Source organism: Episyrphus balteatus, chromosome 1 (assembly GCF_945859705.1).
Source record: "Episyrphus balteatus chromosome 1, idEpiBalt1.1, whole genome shotgun sequence".
Lineage (NCBI taxonomy): Eukaryota > Metazoa > Arthropoda > Insecta > Diptera > Syrphidae > Episyrphus > Episyrphus balteatus.
Genome location: NC_079134.1, coordinates 10,554,695 through 10,571,974, shown reverse-complemented (window position 1 = coordinate 10,571,974; position 17,280 = coordinate 10,554,695). Strand labels below are relative to the sequence as shown.

At 31.6% G+C, this 17,280-nt stretch overlaps 1 protein-coding gene across 1 annotated transcript; it reads right to left on the bottom strand.

Moving 5' to 3' along the window:
* Positions 1–498: 498 nt before the first annotated feature.
* LOC129906955 (2-phosphoxylose phosphatase 1) lies at positions 499–7,180 on the bottom strand. The gene is made up of 4 exons (XM_055982952.1): positions 6,899–7,180; positions 6,532–6,826; positions 6,327–6,467; positions 499–1,666 (listed from the first exon to the last, which is right to left on the bottom strand). The coding sequence occupies exons 1-4, from the start codon at positions 6,990–6,992 to the stop codon at positions 499–501; spliced, it is 1,698 nt and encodes a 565-aa protein (XP_055838927.1). The 5' UTR covers positions 6,993–7,180.
* Between the last annotated feature and the right edge of the window lie 10,100 nt (positions 7,181–17,280).

Here is a 17,280-nt window from a genome sequence, read left to right as displayed (position 1 = left end):
TTTATATGTTTTCTTAAGTTTAAAATAATTGATAACCTAAAAGTCATCCGTTCTCCAAATTTTGGGACTTTTCAGAAGTGTTTGATTCCAAATAACGTTACAAAAGTTGGGAATAAAATTTTATGTTTCTAATTTAAAATTAATTTTTCTTTTAGCCAAAATCCTATTAACAAAATTTCATATTCTTGGCCATTTTGTATTCATAAAGAGAGACAAATAATTGATAAGACATGGCAGAAACTGTAATATTCATGTTAATGTGGTTTTAAAACTGTTATACTGTCAATTTGACGTTTGAATAGAAATAATAATATAGTCTTTGACAGTTCATACCGAACAAATTAAGGTGTCATTTTGGACAAACACTTAAGTCTGTCAAAGTGTAGCCAACTTAGTAAGATAAAAATCACAATTGCACTCCCTTTTGACAACTAACTCCATTCAATGTGTTTGACAGATAACATGTGCTTTTTTGGTTGGTATCATTATTACATCTTTTTAAAACTCATTTAATTTTGGTGAACTACAAGCATCTTTAAAGTTTGTTGCATTTAAAGGAGCAAAATAGTCCTCGTGCAGAAATCTTATAATATTTTCGATTGGACATAGATCTGCCTTATTTCCACGGCTATCTCGAGTGACACGTAAACTTCTACCTCCCTCACAAAAGTCAATTTGTTGAGTGACATCTCTTCCGTTATATAAAACTCGAAAGTAATAATCCGTACTCTTGTCACTTTTATAAACTTCAACTGTCAATCGAGTTGCATATGGAATCGATGTACTTTCAGTTTTAATACCTAATGCAGCTGTCAAATATTGTAAAGTCCAATCATGACCAGAATATAACACAAACTTTGTCCGATCACCTGAAATCATTTTCAGCATATAACTGACCATGTGTCGAATCATGCCGTAAGCTCGAAGAAGTCCTATTTGTTTGTACAGCGAATGATTGACTTCTTTCGATGATTGCCAATTTGTGTAAGACATTAGGGCGGCCACATGACTTGGTTCGATGCAACCTTCAGTTTGGCCACCCTGATTTGTTTCCTCACTGACTACATTTGACATTGGTGTATCGACTAAATTAGCGGCAGTATCATCTTGATCGATATTTATGACGTCATTGAGGTCCATATTCGTTGGTTCGGTTGTGACCATTTTTGACGTATTCGAAGCTGTCTTCCGACATGGCAATGGTGCATCATGACATAAAACTGTCAAAACTGCATCGACAACTTCATTTGGATTATTAATGCCATTCGGTGTATGTTGTAGTAAAGTTGCACCGATCCATTGAACTACAGCAGCAACAGCTGGATGCTGACTGATATGATTTGCATTCATCCAGTTGAGTTTTTTTCGAAATGTTTCGGCTTGCGGGCAGGCACAATCAGCAAAACAAAATGCCATGCTATGAGATTCTCGAACATTCAAAGCCAACCATTTGTCAGATGGTAGAAATGGAAATAACAAGGCCATGGCTGATTGGAAAGTTCGACGGTAACGTGTTGTGTAGAGTATAACTTCATCCGAATTCAGCAGTGAGTGTGGGGTTGAGATGATGTACGACTTGGTTTGTTGAGGCTTCAATAAAAGCCCCAGTGGATGAGCGTAGATTTGATGTAAAATTTCACCAACATGTAACAGTTGGGCTATGCCTCTGAAAGTGTAAGAATAAAAAGATTTTATTTAATGCAATAAATCAAGAAACGTCAAAACAGGGTGATATTTTGTTGATAATAAAATTTACGGCTGGTTGAATCAAACAGTCTGTTGGTAAAATTAACAGAATTACATTGTTACTTTTAAAATTTTCTTTATTTCTACCATTGTTTCGATTGTTCTACGTTAAGACTCATTTTCTTATAGGTTATTACCTACATAAAATAATGAAATATTGAAAATGGCGAATTTTTTCCCCGAAGCTCGCTGAGTCACTCTATGCCTACTGATCAATGTAACCACTTGTGCGGTGACGCAGCGTTTTTGTACCCTGATACGTCATACGGTGCACGCATGTGTACACCGGACCTGAGATCGAACACCTTTTTGATATCAATTTAGCAAACTTGCTATTTAAACGGCTTCTCTGCCGGCTCTTTTGAACCCGCCATTTTAAATAAAAAAAGTGTGCAACTTTTTCGTATTCTCCATAGTAAAAATAACTTTTCGTCAGTAAATGTCTACAAATGATTTTTGCCGCCAAAAAGTACCGAAGTCCACACACTGTGCGGCGCGTGCGGTGGCGTTAATTGTTTAATTAACGGTAACTGTTCAATTAGAAATTAAATTACTACTGCAGCTCTACGAAATAATTATCTACAGGTAACTCTTTGTTAGTATGTGAACTAACTATGGTCACAGGAAGGATAGAGGAGGTGTCCATCTCTCCGTGAAGTACAACTAAATTCAAAGCTTCAAGAGCTTAAGAAATAGCAGAGCAATGAACTGAAGGTGTTCATGAGAGAACAGATCATTGACATACACTACACCACTTATTTCGTATAAAAAAAAAGTCGGTAGCAGAAGATAAATAACAGGAAATTCACTATTTTGTATTCTGCATTGGTTGTATTTCCGGCCATAAAAAAGCCAATAGTGTCAAGCTTGTAAACTGGGCGAATATCTGTACTTTTGGAATGGAAGCACACTGACACTAGTTGGGAAAACTGGAGAGTATCCAATGAGCTTTATATGCCCGAACGGACATAGAATAAATATATTTTTAAATGTCTCACCTATACCCATTAAAAATAAACCCAAGAGAAACTTTAGTGGAATCTGTTAAAGAATCAATTTACAAATGTTATTAAGGTACAAAGTGATTCAAAAGGCCTGGAAGTGCCAAAATTATACTGCAAAATAAAAAAGTCGAGAACTTCACAACTCGCTTACAAAACTCAAGCCCATAACATCTCTAGTAGGTACTTTGAGAATATAGATTTATTAAAAATGAAGATAAAAGCAGAACTCTACTCAGTATCACTTCCCAGACTGCTCTGCCTCATTGCAAAAAGAAAAGTAGACAGAGCAAAATAAGGCACTAAGATTCCAGATGGTGCGCTTCTTAAATTTATCTTCTTAAAATAATAAGATTTCTTATAAAAATAAATGCAGTCTGCTTAAATTCTATTTAAATCAAAATAAACTTTCATTTCATTTTAATAAGAACTTTCTTCATACAAAAATTTAAATGTGGTCTGATAAAAATTAAAAGATTTCTCATGATTTCCATGCTTATTGGAATTAAAAGTTTAAACAAAAGCATTAAGTAGCCAGTTTGAGACCAAGAAACAGTGATTAAACTTAGCATGAATGTCTCGAGAATTAGAATCCATTCTGCACCCTTTGCTTGCGACGTGGTTTTGATCTCATCCTCACAAAATGAGAATTAGAATTAGAGTTTTCTAAGGCTGAGGTTAGCTCGCCCAACCCCAAGGTTTTCCCCAAGAAAGCAAAGTAAAACTCGGATAAAGAACAACACGAACTCTTTAATTATCAATTTTCAATTAAATTAATGGTTTTCCATAAAATACCGTATAAAACGCATTCGAGACCAAAACGCTTCTTGAAAACTACCCACAAAAAACTCCTGCAAATGTGAATAACATCAAAATTATCATAATCATTTCTTGAAATTAATTTGATTTTAATTTTTTACTGATTTTTAGACTATAAGAATTTTTTATTTATAAGTTTAATAGAAATTTGTTTTATACACGGAGCAGAGATAAGAGCCCGCAGGTTTTTTTTAACGAAAACGCCATTTCTTTGGTATTTAAGTTATTGGAAAAACTACAAATATAGTCTTATTCGAATTGCTTTTAATATTTAGTGTGTTAATTTAATCAAAACCACTAGAGCCGCTTTTGAGAAAATTGTACACGTAACTAGATATAAAAAAAAAACAGATTTCAGAATTCCATAAAATTTGAAAACGCACAAAAGGCAACACGAAGGTTTTTATTAAAACCTCAAAGTTTTGTTCAAAATCTCATTTAAACTTTTAGGGAGTTTTTACTTGCGATATAGGTACTATAGGGCAAGTTTAGGATTCGTAAAAAAATTCGAACTTGAGATAACAATTTTACATGACATTACGATGATGGAGAATGCCAAAAAAGTGGGTCCGGCAATTCTGTCTGTCTGTCTGTCTGTCTGTCTGTCTGTCTGTCTGTCTGTCTGTCTGTCTGTCTGTCTGTCTGTAAGAACCTCGAGCTACAGCCTAAGCTACTGAAGCGATTTGCTTCAAACTCGGTAGTTAACAGTTTTGAGTGATTCCCTAGAGGGGAAATTGAAGTTTTTTTTTTAGGACCAAAACTAACGGTACCTGTCATACAACGGAAACAGAAAAGTTGATTTATTTCAAAAACGGCTCTAACGATTTTGAGTAAAATTTTTCTGCTTACTGTTACAGATAAGAGCCTCCTTTGACAATAAAAAAAATATTTTTTGTACCGTTATTAACGGTACCTGCCATAGAACGGTTTTTTTGATTTATGAATTTCTCATAAACGACAAAACAGATTTCGACCAAATTTTTAATACAGAAACGTTTAAACAACCATTATTTTAAAAAAATTAAAATTTTTCAAAAAACATATTTTTGGATTTTTAAAAAATATTTCAAAATTTTTTTTTGAAAAATCAATTTTTTGGAAACGAGTTGGTGAAAAAATTTGAAATTTTGTTTTTATGTGTAAATTAATTATTTATTCAAAATTGCATATCAATTTTTTTTTTGAAAAATGCTAGAAAATTTTTATATATAAAAAATTATTTTTTTAAAAAACGGCTCTAACGATTTTCGAAAAATTTTTTCTAAAAATTCCTTTTTATACTAGAAATAAAATGGCATACTTTGTTTTTTGTAAAAGATCATTTAAAACGGTATTTAATTATTTATAAAAACGGATTTTTTTTTTTTTGTACCACTAACGAAATTCCGTGAAAATATCAAATTTTAAATTTTCCCTTATTTCGTTCAATGAAAAACTTTAACATTAGAGTAACTTTTACCATAAGAGCAAGTACGTGCGACCCCAGTCGTGCAATTTATTTTAAACTTAGCAAAATAAATAATAAACTATGAAACTAAAATAAATATTGAATTAGACTAAATTAACAAAATACATTTTCCATTCCATTCCAATTGCAATGGAGATCAAAATTTATTATTTTCATAATTTTTTTTTTCTTGTTGACTTTAATTCAATAAAAACTAACTCTAAATTTCAAAGTTACAATAGTACAAAACCAAAAGCATCTTGTAGAAATCATGTCCACAAAGTCCTTTTTCAACTAGAACATTGTGCAACACCTTTTCACATTTCCACACATATGTAACTCTTCTTTATAATATAAATTGAAAGCAACAGCAAAATTTAACACCCATGAATATATAAATACCTGCAGCATATCCGCAGGCGAATACATGATTAATTAAAAACTTCTTAGCACCTAAAAAATAACCCAGCGAAATATCATACATACGATAAAAACGAAAAACCGTGAGAAAACATTATACGCGACAAGCTCTATAAAAGAAGATATACAGAGGGGTAAAGGTTAATTGCTAGAAGGCATCGACATATATAACCGTCTTCATATTATGTCCTTTATCTAGTATATTCAGGAGGCTATTGTTTAATTAGTTCAGAAAAAGTTATGAAATAGAACAAATATGATTCAACCTTGAGTCGACCTTTTTTTTTATTCATATTTGCTTCTGTTAAACACATGAGTAAAGCAAGAGATATATTATATTTCATCAACAAAAAAAAAAAAACAAACAAATTTTAATATCATATCCTTTTTTTCCTCCCCTACTTGTGTACTGTTCCACTTAAAACTATGATGGCTATTTGCATTTATATTTCTCCGCTCTTTAGTGTGTTAAGGAAAAAAGCCTCCAGCCTGTAGATGATACACGGTAAACTACATGGCGATGGTGAGTTGCTCTGAGGGGGTGGCCAACCCACCTGTCACCTCCTCCTGCTCATTTGCGTCCGTGACTCCCGCTGAGGTAAATAAACAAATACCTCTCTTTAATCTCAGTCCACTTCACAGTCGACCGCACCGCCCCATTAACCTATTTTTCCTGACAGAACTTTAATCAAGTGAAAGCTCTCACACTCACATTTTTTCTCAAGGAAAAGATACACCCCCTCTTGCCCCTTCCACACTTGAAAATGTCAAAAGAAATTCAAAATTCAAATTGAGAAGAAGAAGAATTTTTTATGACCCAAACTCGCCTAAGATGCTGGCCTACGAAAACAATTAAATTGGAACAATCTACTCCCCAGAAGCTATCTACTCACTTGTATGTAAGCTGTCCCAGGAGGCAGGATTTTTCCGTAGCAGGAAGTAAAGCAAATCCATGAAATGGTCCCAATTTATTCCAATACATGTGATTAGCTCCGGCAGGACTACTCGTTGTGTTATACAAAAAGGATCGATATCTACAAAAAACAATCCTTTTGTATAAAAACAAAGGAAAAAAAAAAGGATATCTTTTTGTCATACTTGTTCAAGAGGTTATCATCTTTAGCACCACAATCAATTGACGAAACCCCTCTCACATGAGACATTGGTCCTCGATCTCCATGCCTTATAACCAAAAGGACACCCTGTAATTTCCATCCATCCAAAATCCCGCCATCGTCCTTTCTAATCAATCTGTCAATTGGAGCACAACGTTGTTTGTATTTGCGAAACTTTGTAGCTTCTTCGTCCTCCAAAGTTGTCATATAAATACGTTTGCCATTGAGGAAGCCCAAAGTACTTATATTATTGTTATTTCCAATGTATTTATACATCCCTTTAGCAATAATAAATAATTTTTTTATTTTAGTTCCAAGGATATTTCAAAGGAATACACAATAATTCTAACCTGCTATAAGTAAAAATATCCAAACACTCAAAATCATATAGCAATAGAGAGTTCGATGTTGGGTGGAAAAACGAATCAATTCCTTAAGAAGCATTATAATTCGAATGTGTTGTGAATATTTTAATTTTATTGAAATATAATTCGTAGATAAAAAAAATTATAAGGAAAAACACCAAAATTTTAAGTTAAAATAGAATATTTTTTTTGGTTGAACTAAAAGACTTTTTTTTTAGTTTCACTTTTTTTGCAGAGATGGGTTAACTGGGACGTATACGTTATATTTTAAGGGTAGAAAAACTGTTCTGTGTTGTCTATAAACAGAACAGCTGAAGCTAAATCCCTCGTTTATTTGTCAATATTTTTGGAGAGATGTGGAGACTTTTTTTTTGGAAGGATATGCGCAGTACTATTTGGGTAGGGTGATTCAATATATTAAAATTTAAACCATGGTCTCTTAAATTAAGTAGAATTTAATTTTAACCTTAGTTTAATTTACAAAATATTTTTCAAAATTTTGAACTCTGTGCGAAGTAAAATCTTCAACTCATGGACTCTTTTAAATTTTTCTTAACAAACCTATCAATTTTAATTAGAGTTAGGTTAAGATGCCCAAAAGTATTTAAATAAAAAATCTACAACATTTGCAACAATTTTTGTTCGTGAATGGAATGATATACTGAGATATTTGATTAAATGACTCTTTGAATGCATTTTTGAGTGAAATAGTGTATAAATTTCCCCTTCACTATTTAAAAAAAAGGACGATTTCAACTTTTGAATGTCAAAATTTTCTACTGACTGAATTGCTGCAAGTCCTTAAACCAATAAGTATTGAAAAAAGAAAATAGTTTGATGGGACAAAATTGACGATGTTTGAAAAGCAACAAACTTTTAATCTGTTTTGCCAAAAATTAGTCTTATGAGATGTTATGTTGACATCAGAAATGTCCTGACTTAACCTATTTGGTGTTTGGTAACTATCTCATAAGAAACTGGTTGATTTTGAATCTAATAAAACTTAAACCAAGATCAAATTAATTAAGTTCAAAATACTATGGATACATGGGTGACTTTTGACCTTTTAAACGGATTCTATTCGAATATTCGATCGTATCGTAAGTTATGATAATCACTGTGGTGTATGAGTAGGGGAGAGTGGGGCAGTTTTGAACACTTTTTGCTTTCGCAACTGCTAGAAAGATATTTATTCGATTTATTGATCTGTTAAGTTTACTTATATGAAGCAGTGACATTGAACTTCGATTTTAAAATATATCTGGTAATTTTAGCATATTATTTATATTTAATTTTAATTTTTAAACAGTATTAGATCTTATGTTCAAAAGTGCCCCATGTATGGGGCAGTTTTGAACATGGAAGGGGCACTTTTGAACAGCAGTATTAGTTTTGTTTTAATGAATAAATAACACTCAACTTTTTATTAGTTTTTTAATAAAAACATATACAAACTTCAAAATTGATTATTATATCATATTCAAGGAACCAAAAAATAATTAAAACTCAGAAAAAATAATATTCAAATTTGAACTATAGTTATCACATTTATTAGTTAAAAAAAACAAGAAAAATTCATTTAAAACATAACTTAGAAAAATGGAATTTATACCATTTATGCTTCTCAGAGTAAAATAGATTTATTTTGTGATCAACCTATATTTCTAGGCATTACATGCAAATGTTAACAAAGTGGATGTTCTTCATGTACCAAGAGCGTTAATTGTTGTAAGCAGCTTGACTTTAATTTCTATAACGCTTAAGCGGTATATAATCGAGTTCTCATCAAGATCAGTCTAGTACTCGTAAAACATGAAGAATTCAGTAATTTCTTTTTTTTTATCTTCAATAATGTTGTACCTACATAATTTCCATTTTTTTCTTTAATTTTGCCTACAATTGATAGTTTCATTATTCTTTTTATAAGAACATTACGATTTATTAAACGAAACACATTAAAGTTTCCTTAAAATGTCTGATACAAACTGCTGGGGCCGTTTTTGAACGTGTTCAAAAGTGCCCCAACACACTTGTTCAAAACTGCCCCAACTGTGTCAACGACATAAAATGTTGAATAAATATTTAACATTAATATATTCATTCAAAAATTCACCGTCAATTAGTTTAAAATTCATTAACCATTAACAAAAATTGTATTGCGTTTTGAAATCACGTACCAATTTTTTTTTAAACTTTTACAACTAAAAAACTGAAATAATGCAAAACCACTATAAAAATCACCTTCCACCTATAAATCTGAAAGTCAGCCGAGATAACGATGGAAAGTTATTGACATTTATGGATATCGTGTTGACGGGTTCAAATATCGAAATACTTCTAAAAAAGATTGATATACTAAAATTTTATATGCAGTGTTCAAATGTGCCCCGTGTTCAAAACTGCCCCACTCTCCCCTAACTTTTTTTCTATAATTTTTGTCAGCAAAAAATTGATTAATTAATGATGTGAATTGGTAACCATGAACAGAATGGTTTTTATCAAGGAAAATATTTAAAAATGGGAACGTTGAGGAAATATTAGGGACTAGATATTAAAGCCAACATCATTTTTGAACGGAAATTTTGGTAGGTATACGAGCAAATTGAGTTCGGGAGATTTTTTTAAAGTAGGTATATCTATAACTACAACGGCCACTTTTTGCAAAATGTGAAAAACTGAATATGTTCAAGCTCATTTTGCGATAGTTTTTTTCGAAACAAAAATTAAAAGAATGATGCAGAAGGCTTATTTTTTGGTGTACAAAAAAATTTTTTGTAGTTTTTTCCAAACAAAAATTGCAGAAGAAAGAACAAATTTTTTTACTTTTTATTGTAAAAATCTCACTTTTTGCAAAAAGTGAGCATTGTAGGTATGTAGTTATACCTACCTACCTATACTTTCCAGTCATTTTGCCAAGAAAATTTCCTATATTGAAAGGACTGAAAAATTGCCTAATATTTAGACCCCAATCTTTATGAACTTGCCCAATAACAAAAAAAAAAAAAAAAAAAAAAATAGTTATGTATAGTTATGTATGTATAGTAAATTTATTTTTATAGACCAATTTTAAGAAATCTAATAATATTGTTTTCTTGTAAGTCACTCATTGGATTGGAAGAATGCACTCTGGAGGTCTGTTTAAAATTTTTATGTCTTTTTCTTTCACTCCAATGAGAGTACCCTTTTAGTACTTATTTTTGCACTAACTTTTGAAGGTTTTGTGTTCTTTAACGCCACAAAAGTGTAAAAAATAAAATTACTCCGGAGTACTACGGAGTACCCCGGATTTACTCCACATTTTTAGTCAGATTTATGGCGTTTTTAATTGGCAATCTGGAAGCAAAAAAAAGCAATCTGAATGCGTTCAATTGGGCAAAACTGACAGTTCTGATTCTGAAAAAAAGAGAATTTCTCTTCTGGTTTTAAAAACAGAATCAGAAGCAGAATCACTCACACATTCATAGATTTAAATGTCAGCAGTACAAAATGTTTGCAGCACAAATACAAATGAAATTTGGCGCGAATACACATATATGTGAAACATGTTAAACTCAAACAATACATTCACACCAAACTTCAGATTCTTCGGAATAAAAAAAAAACTGTTCAATTGGGATTCCGAATCGAAGAACAATTCCGGATTGCCAATTAAAAACGCCATTACATCGATTTGCACCCAAACTTATGAATTTGAAGCTTGACATTTTAAAATTTTGTTTGAAAAGAGAAAAATTCGAAAAGTGTTTCTTTAAAATTCTTTTGTTATTAACAAACAACAACCATTATGAATATATTTCCTATTATATTATATTCCACCATTTAAATTTCTTCCATTATTTTCCAGTATTTCCATGAAATTGAAAGCCGAATAAAAGAGTTTTTCAGCTAGAGTTCTTCATTAATAAAAAAAAATCATGTGCCGATCAGAAGTATAATGAATAATATACCAAAAGTAAAAGTAAGTCCGCTTCTACAAGAAGCTATAGAAGCACCTGTAATGCTTTACAGAAGCAAAATTGTTTGTTAGGCGCTTATTATGCTTTATATGTTATAAATATTTTTTTTTTTCCAATTCATAAAATTTTTTCTATAGACCTGTTAGATATCACTTTTTTTAAGAAATTATTCATTTTTGCCTTGCCACACTTTCACAAGATTTCGTATCACCGAATCCGCCGGTGCGGAAGTGATAGAATGACATTTTTTGGCTATGTCCCTTCAAGCAAGAAAACTGAGTTCAACAAAGACACTCCGACCTCAGAACGCAAAAAAAGGGGTTGCACTCACACACTTGCAACTTTTTGTATATGAACACAAAAGTCGAAGGAGAAGCGTGGTGAAAAATGCGAAAAGGAGAACTGACGAAAGAAAGACATGTCTTTGCAAAGGCAAGAAAATGACAAAGCGCCATTTTGTTATTTATTTGTTATTTGTTGAAGTTCCTCGCGTGTCGTGCTCGTGACTCGTCAAAAATAATAATAATAATATTATTAATATTAATTGGAATAAAAAACAGGTATGCATTGCTGAAATGTAATTTCTAATCAATAATTAATATTTTTTATGTTTTTCGTAGGAAGTCATCTTCTCCTGCAGCCTGACGCCACCACCAACCATGAACAACATTCAACAAATAAAATTTTGGAAAATCAATTATTCCTGCCGCTGGCCTGTACCTATGCTGTTTCTTTAGAAAATAAATGTAAACATTTGTGTTTGTGAAAGTTAAATAAATAAAACAATTTCAGTGAAAAAAAAATAAATCTTGTTCTTTTTTTGGTCGCAAATGCGAAACGTAATCCCTTTTTTGTTCCTCTTTCTGGTAGGTTTTCGCTGATCCGCCTCGGGTCCGACTTCGGCTCCGTTTTCTCGGAATGGAGGTTTTCACCACACCAATACATATGCAATCGACTTCGCGGTGATTATAATTTCCATACTAATTTGAGCCGCTTTCGGACCAGTTTCTGATCCGAAGTCGGACTCAGCTCCGCCTCAGGCGGAGCGGATTCGGACCGAGGTCGGACTTGTTTGCTTGAAGGGGTAAGTGTAAACAATGACATATGTCGGTAAGCAGTTTAGTGTGTTTTCGTGGATCGATAATACAGTTCATCCCGGGGAGTTCACAGATTGAAATTTGATTCTGTTGCGGATCGAGTAGATTCCCGGGGAATGTGTCACTGCGTCTTCTGTTATAGGCATGCCTATAACCGAAGACGCAGATGCACTGCGGCGGGAGTGAGAGTCACTTTCACAAGATTTCGTATCACCGAATCCGCCGGTGCGGAAGTGATAGAATGACATTTGGCTATGTAAGTGTAAACAATGACATATGTCGGTAAGCAGATTAGTGTGTTTTCGTGGATCGATAATACAGTTCATCCCGGGGAGTTCACAGATTGAAATTTGATTCTGTTGCGGATCGAGTAGATTCCCGGGGAATGTGTCACTGCGTCTTCTGTAATAGGCATGTATATTTGTGGTGAAACAGAATGATACCGAGATCTTAGTTGAAATATCCGTTTGTAAATCATTAATTACAAATCGTGGATAAACCTCATCATCATCGTCATGTAGAAAAATTGATTTAATAGAATCGAAAACTATAAAATTATTTAATTTGAATAAATCAATCATCTCTATTTTAAATTTTTTTTATGGAACTTTCTGCCATTAGTGTACAAACTACCTAACCGACTTATTTCTTCTCATACTTTTTCACTCATCAACAGATGTCGCTAACTACACTAGAAAGAAACATGTGCTTTTTTTGTATTTCATTTTCTGCTTCTCATTTATCTCAACTTTCGCATAACACACACACTTTTTGATTTTGTGCTCTTCTTGTTGGTCGATGATTGCAAAAAAAAAAAAATAAATTCTAATAAACTTTGTTGGATTCATATCATATCTTCTTGAGCTAGAATGCATCTTTTATTAATAAAATAAACAGACACCACGGGGTTCGTTTACGTATAGTTTCATATTCGTTGTAGTTCAATATTCGATTTATCTAAATTTAGCTTTTGTGTGATTGCGATTTGCTGAATTTGTATTCGTCTTCTTGTTCGGCAGGGTAGTGGATATATTATTGAAAGATATGCTTTTTTTAGTTTTGTAATCATTTAAAAAAAAGTTCATTCATCGACCCAAGATTAAATTGTAAATTAATGACACAATTGCTTTCAAACTCAAGTGTATCCCGAACCCAATTGGAATCCAAATGAAATCAAAATTGTTCCAAAATAGTGTCAATCAGAAGAATATCCTCTCAACAAAATAATCAATTAAAAAAAAGTGAGTGTTTTTTTATGTTGTCTTATCTCAAAAGTACCTACTTTCCATCAATATTTTTTAAGCTTCTTTAAGACTTCTCCGATAAAAAAAAGCAAAAAAGCCTCCAAGGCCATTTAAATTGTTATTAAGCATTCATCGTATTCGTGTTTTAGTTTTGTTTCTTTTTTTATTCTTATTTTGTTGTTTAACCAGTTTATTGTCTCTTATTTGTATTTATTTAAATTTATTGCCATTCTCATGAAAGGTATACCAAAAGATACCAAAAAAAGAGAACTTAAAAGCACTTGCGCTTGCATCTGCTATCTAGTCCTTTCTGTCCTGCCACCTGCTTCTTTTCCGGAGCTCTCCATCTGCATGTTGTTCCCTTTCCTTTTTTGCAACAATTTTCAATACGACAACAACTTGACCCTTGAATTTTCCCTTTTTTAACCTTCGATCTGCAATGCCATCATCTCGACATCATTTTGACGAAAATAAAACTATAAATTCTTAGATAATTTCTGTTATTTTTAAAAATTGGCTAAACTCAAAATTATTAAAATTAGGTCTTTCTTCATTGACAAGAGAAACGAGGGTAGTCGGGGGGGGGGGGGATGTGTGGATTTCTTTAAAAAATTAAAAAAAATACAAAAAAACGGAGGCAAAAACATTTAATTCTTTGCACGTTTCATTAATGACGACGGGAAAACCAAATTTATTGCACAATCGAAATGAAAAATTTATATATATTTTTTGTTGTTTTGTTTTACCGGCATCGGGATGAATCGTCTTTCAGCCAAGTCACTCTTATAAAGTAGTCTCTGTACAGTGTTGCCCACCAACTGATGGAAAATGTAGTTCCATTTTGTTTTTGAAAATGCAAAAATAAGAACGTTGCTAATTCGTCAGTGGAAAACTAAATTTTTCTGAGTCCTTATAAGTACAGAAAGTTTATTCGTTAAATACTAACGTTATACATATGTAGGTACATTTTCTTAAAATTAAAATTACATATATAGGTATTATATTATTACAAAACTAAAAGAAAAACTTACATCTAATGTACATTATGGGTTATTTTGAATAAAGAAAATCTTTTTAAAGTTAAGTGATTTTATATTGTCAATGCTGGAGTTATTTATATTTGAATTTTTATTGTAAATATTAATTAAAAGATTTAAAGGGCTATTAGCACCGTAGTTTGATCTACTGTAAATGTTAGAAATTGGCAACTGCCTTCTCAAACTATACTGACTAGCAATGAAATTTAATCGACAGAGGATCGATGGAGCTGAAATCGATCCATTGATTATCCCGACAATTAAACAAAATTGTAGATACAATCTGTGACTAGTTAGAAATGGAAGATTTATAAGTTTAATACGTTGAGCGTAAGGTGGCAAGTTAATTCGATTTGACCATGGTAGAAATCTTAAGCAAAATCTCATAAATCTTCTTTGAACGGACTCCAATCTATTTATATGAACCGCATAATATGGCGCCCATATAACGCAACCATATTCTAAAATGGATCTTACGAATGAGACATAAAGAGTTTTTAAAACGTAAGGATCACGAAATTCCCGAGCAAATCTTTTAATAAAACCAAGAGTCATGTTAGCTTTTTTAATAATGTAGTCAAAATGGTCAGTAAAAGTTAATTTTGAGTCCAATACTATCCCAAGGTCAGTGAAACTAGACAAATTAGTTAGTGGTGATAGATTAATCGCATAATTATAGACAATCACTCGTGTAAAACACATTGTTTTACACTTGTCAATATTTAACAAATACTATGGAGTATTGCTTTCCGCCGCCGGCGGAATTTTTAAATCAGAAAAAGAGATACAATAAGCGATGCTAACTGAAGCATAATTATGCCTTTTAGGCATAATTTTATTAGCTAAGACATTGAGGCTTATTTTTTTGCCAAAAAGGCATAATTTTTTTCATTCCACTCTTGTTTTTATTTTAAAAGTTTCTTGTAATTTTTTAAATATTTTGATAAATACAAAGACTACAAATTATAATATTATAGGTCGTTTCAAATCAAAAGTCCTGACTCAGAGTTTATTTTCTCCCTTCCAATAAAATTGAGAACAAATAAACAAAAAACTCAATTTTATTGGCTCATTGCGACAAATCAACTCAAAAATAACAACAAATCATGCTTGTTTGAATGAAAGAAATGCTAGAGAAAAAAAATAAGCAAATTAAAAATCTGAATTTGTTTATTTATGATTTCTATGGTGACGACTCCAAAATAATTGAAAAATAAAAATAAGATATTTACTGCCCAATTATACAAATGAAAAGATGTGAAAGAATTTTAAGTTATGAATTGCTATCATATAAACTGGACATTTCTGGTCCATATTCACCTAGTCCTATAATAATATCTTCGACAAAGTTATCCCAACTGCCTTCAAATGATAAATAATTAAATAATTGTATGTTTTTTTGTATTGTCCGCGGATATGGAGTGATGCAAGCCCGGGAGACTTGCCTCTGCTTTCTTAGGCTAACCCAGTGAACCTCACAGACGGATAAATTAATTAAATAGGGATATCAAGAACTGTTCTTCATTATTTTATCGTAATTTTAGAAAAAGTTCAGCTGCCTCATAAATGCTTCCTTCCAGTAAGCGAATGAGTTTTTTTTATTTTTGCTCAATTTTCCATGGGACTTTTGATTTGAAACGACCTATATAACAATATCTTTGAAATAAATGTTATTCGACATTTTATTTACAGAATTTCTTTTTGCCATTTATAACTCTTGGTAATGTTTAAATTTTTCGGATAATTTCGTCCTCACTTATCAATTTTATTAGAATTCTGTATCTGTAAAAAAGCAATTTTGTTGCTATAAAAAGATCTAAAACGCTTGCAAATAGGCGATTACCTATTCCTTATTGGTGAACAAATTTGGTCTTTAATTTGTTCCAATAATGTAAAGGAATATTTAATTCACTTGAAGAAAATAAGTTGCCGTTTCGTGACAAATAAGTAGCCGTACTGTAATGTATAAATTTATTAAATAAACATTTCGTTTTGTGTTCTTGCACTTTTTGTATATAATTTTTCGAACATAAACTAAGAAATCTAAATTGAGGCCTAATTTATTTGAAAAGGTATACATTTCTCTCAAGTGAGGCATAATATTGACTGAATGGGTTGGCAACGCTGGATACAATCAAAGAAAGCTCAATTTCTTTTTAATTTAAAAGAAATTCTAATGTCTGGCAGTAGTTTACCTAGATTGCTTTCAAATTTTTCATACAACGTTCCATTTACACCCGAACGTTTTTATACCGGAGAAGTTGGTAAAACGCGGCACAGTGGACTGATCCATACATGCTAGACGTAAAAAATTCTTTCTTTTGGTTTAATGTTTTTATTTGACACAAAATGTCATTTAAACACGATAGTTTGTAATAAAAACAATTTTCTCGAACTAGCTGATTTCCAATTTTTGTCAAAACTTGCAGACAAAAGCTTAATTTTATTTTTAATCTGCTTGTAAATGTCGATATTTTCTTCTGAAATACTATATTTATGCAAAACATGTTCAAAAATTTTAACAATCCGTTTCTTCTTTGGATTCGAACTCCAAACGCCATAAAACTCCATACGTGAAATTGCAAATTCTACTAGGATTCAAACCAAAAAAAATATGCCTTGCAAATTGGTGCGAAAGAAAAAAATATATATTCTTTAACTAGGCTTGACACACTTTATAAAAACATATAATTTATCAAGACACTTTGAGATACTCATATTTAGATTGTCTAAAACAAAAAAAAAAACATTTTTAACATTTTTGACCACAAAATAAGTGTTTCACTGAAAGATCATTTTCAAGACAAGTAAACGGGACACAAGATATCAAACATGTAAAAATATTAGAGAACAAACCGACTAATACACCTGCCATTTGTTTAAATTTAATTCTTTTTCGATTCAGAGCCGATTTTTCAATCTTCTCAGATAAATTTATTAGGCTCATAAACAATCGGATAACAACATTGAATTTTTCATTCCTTTAAAATAATTTTTATTCTTCTCTGAAAGAAGCAGATAGTTTTCTTCATA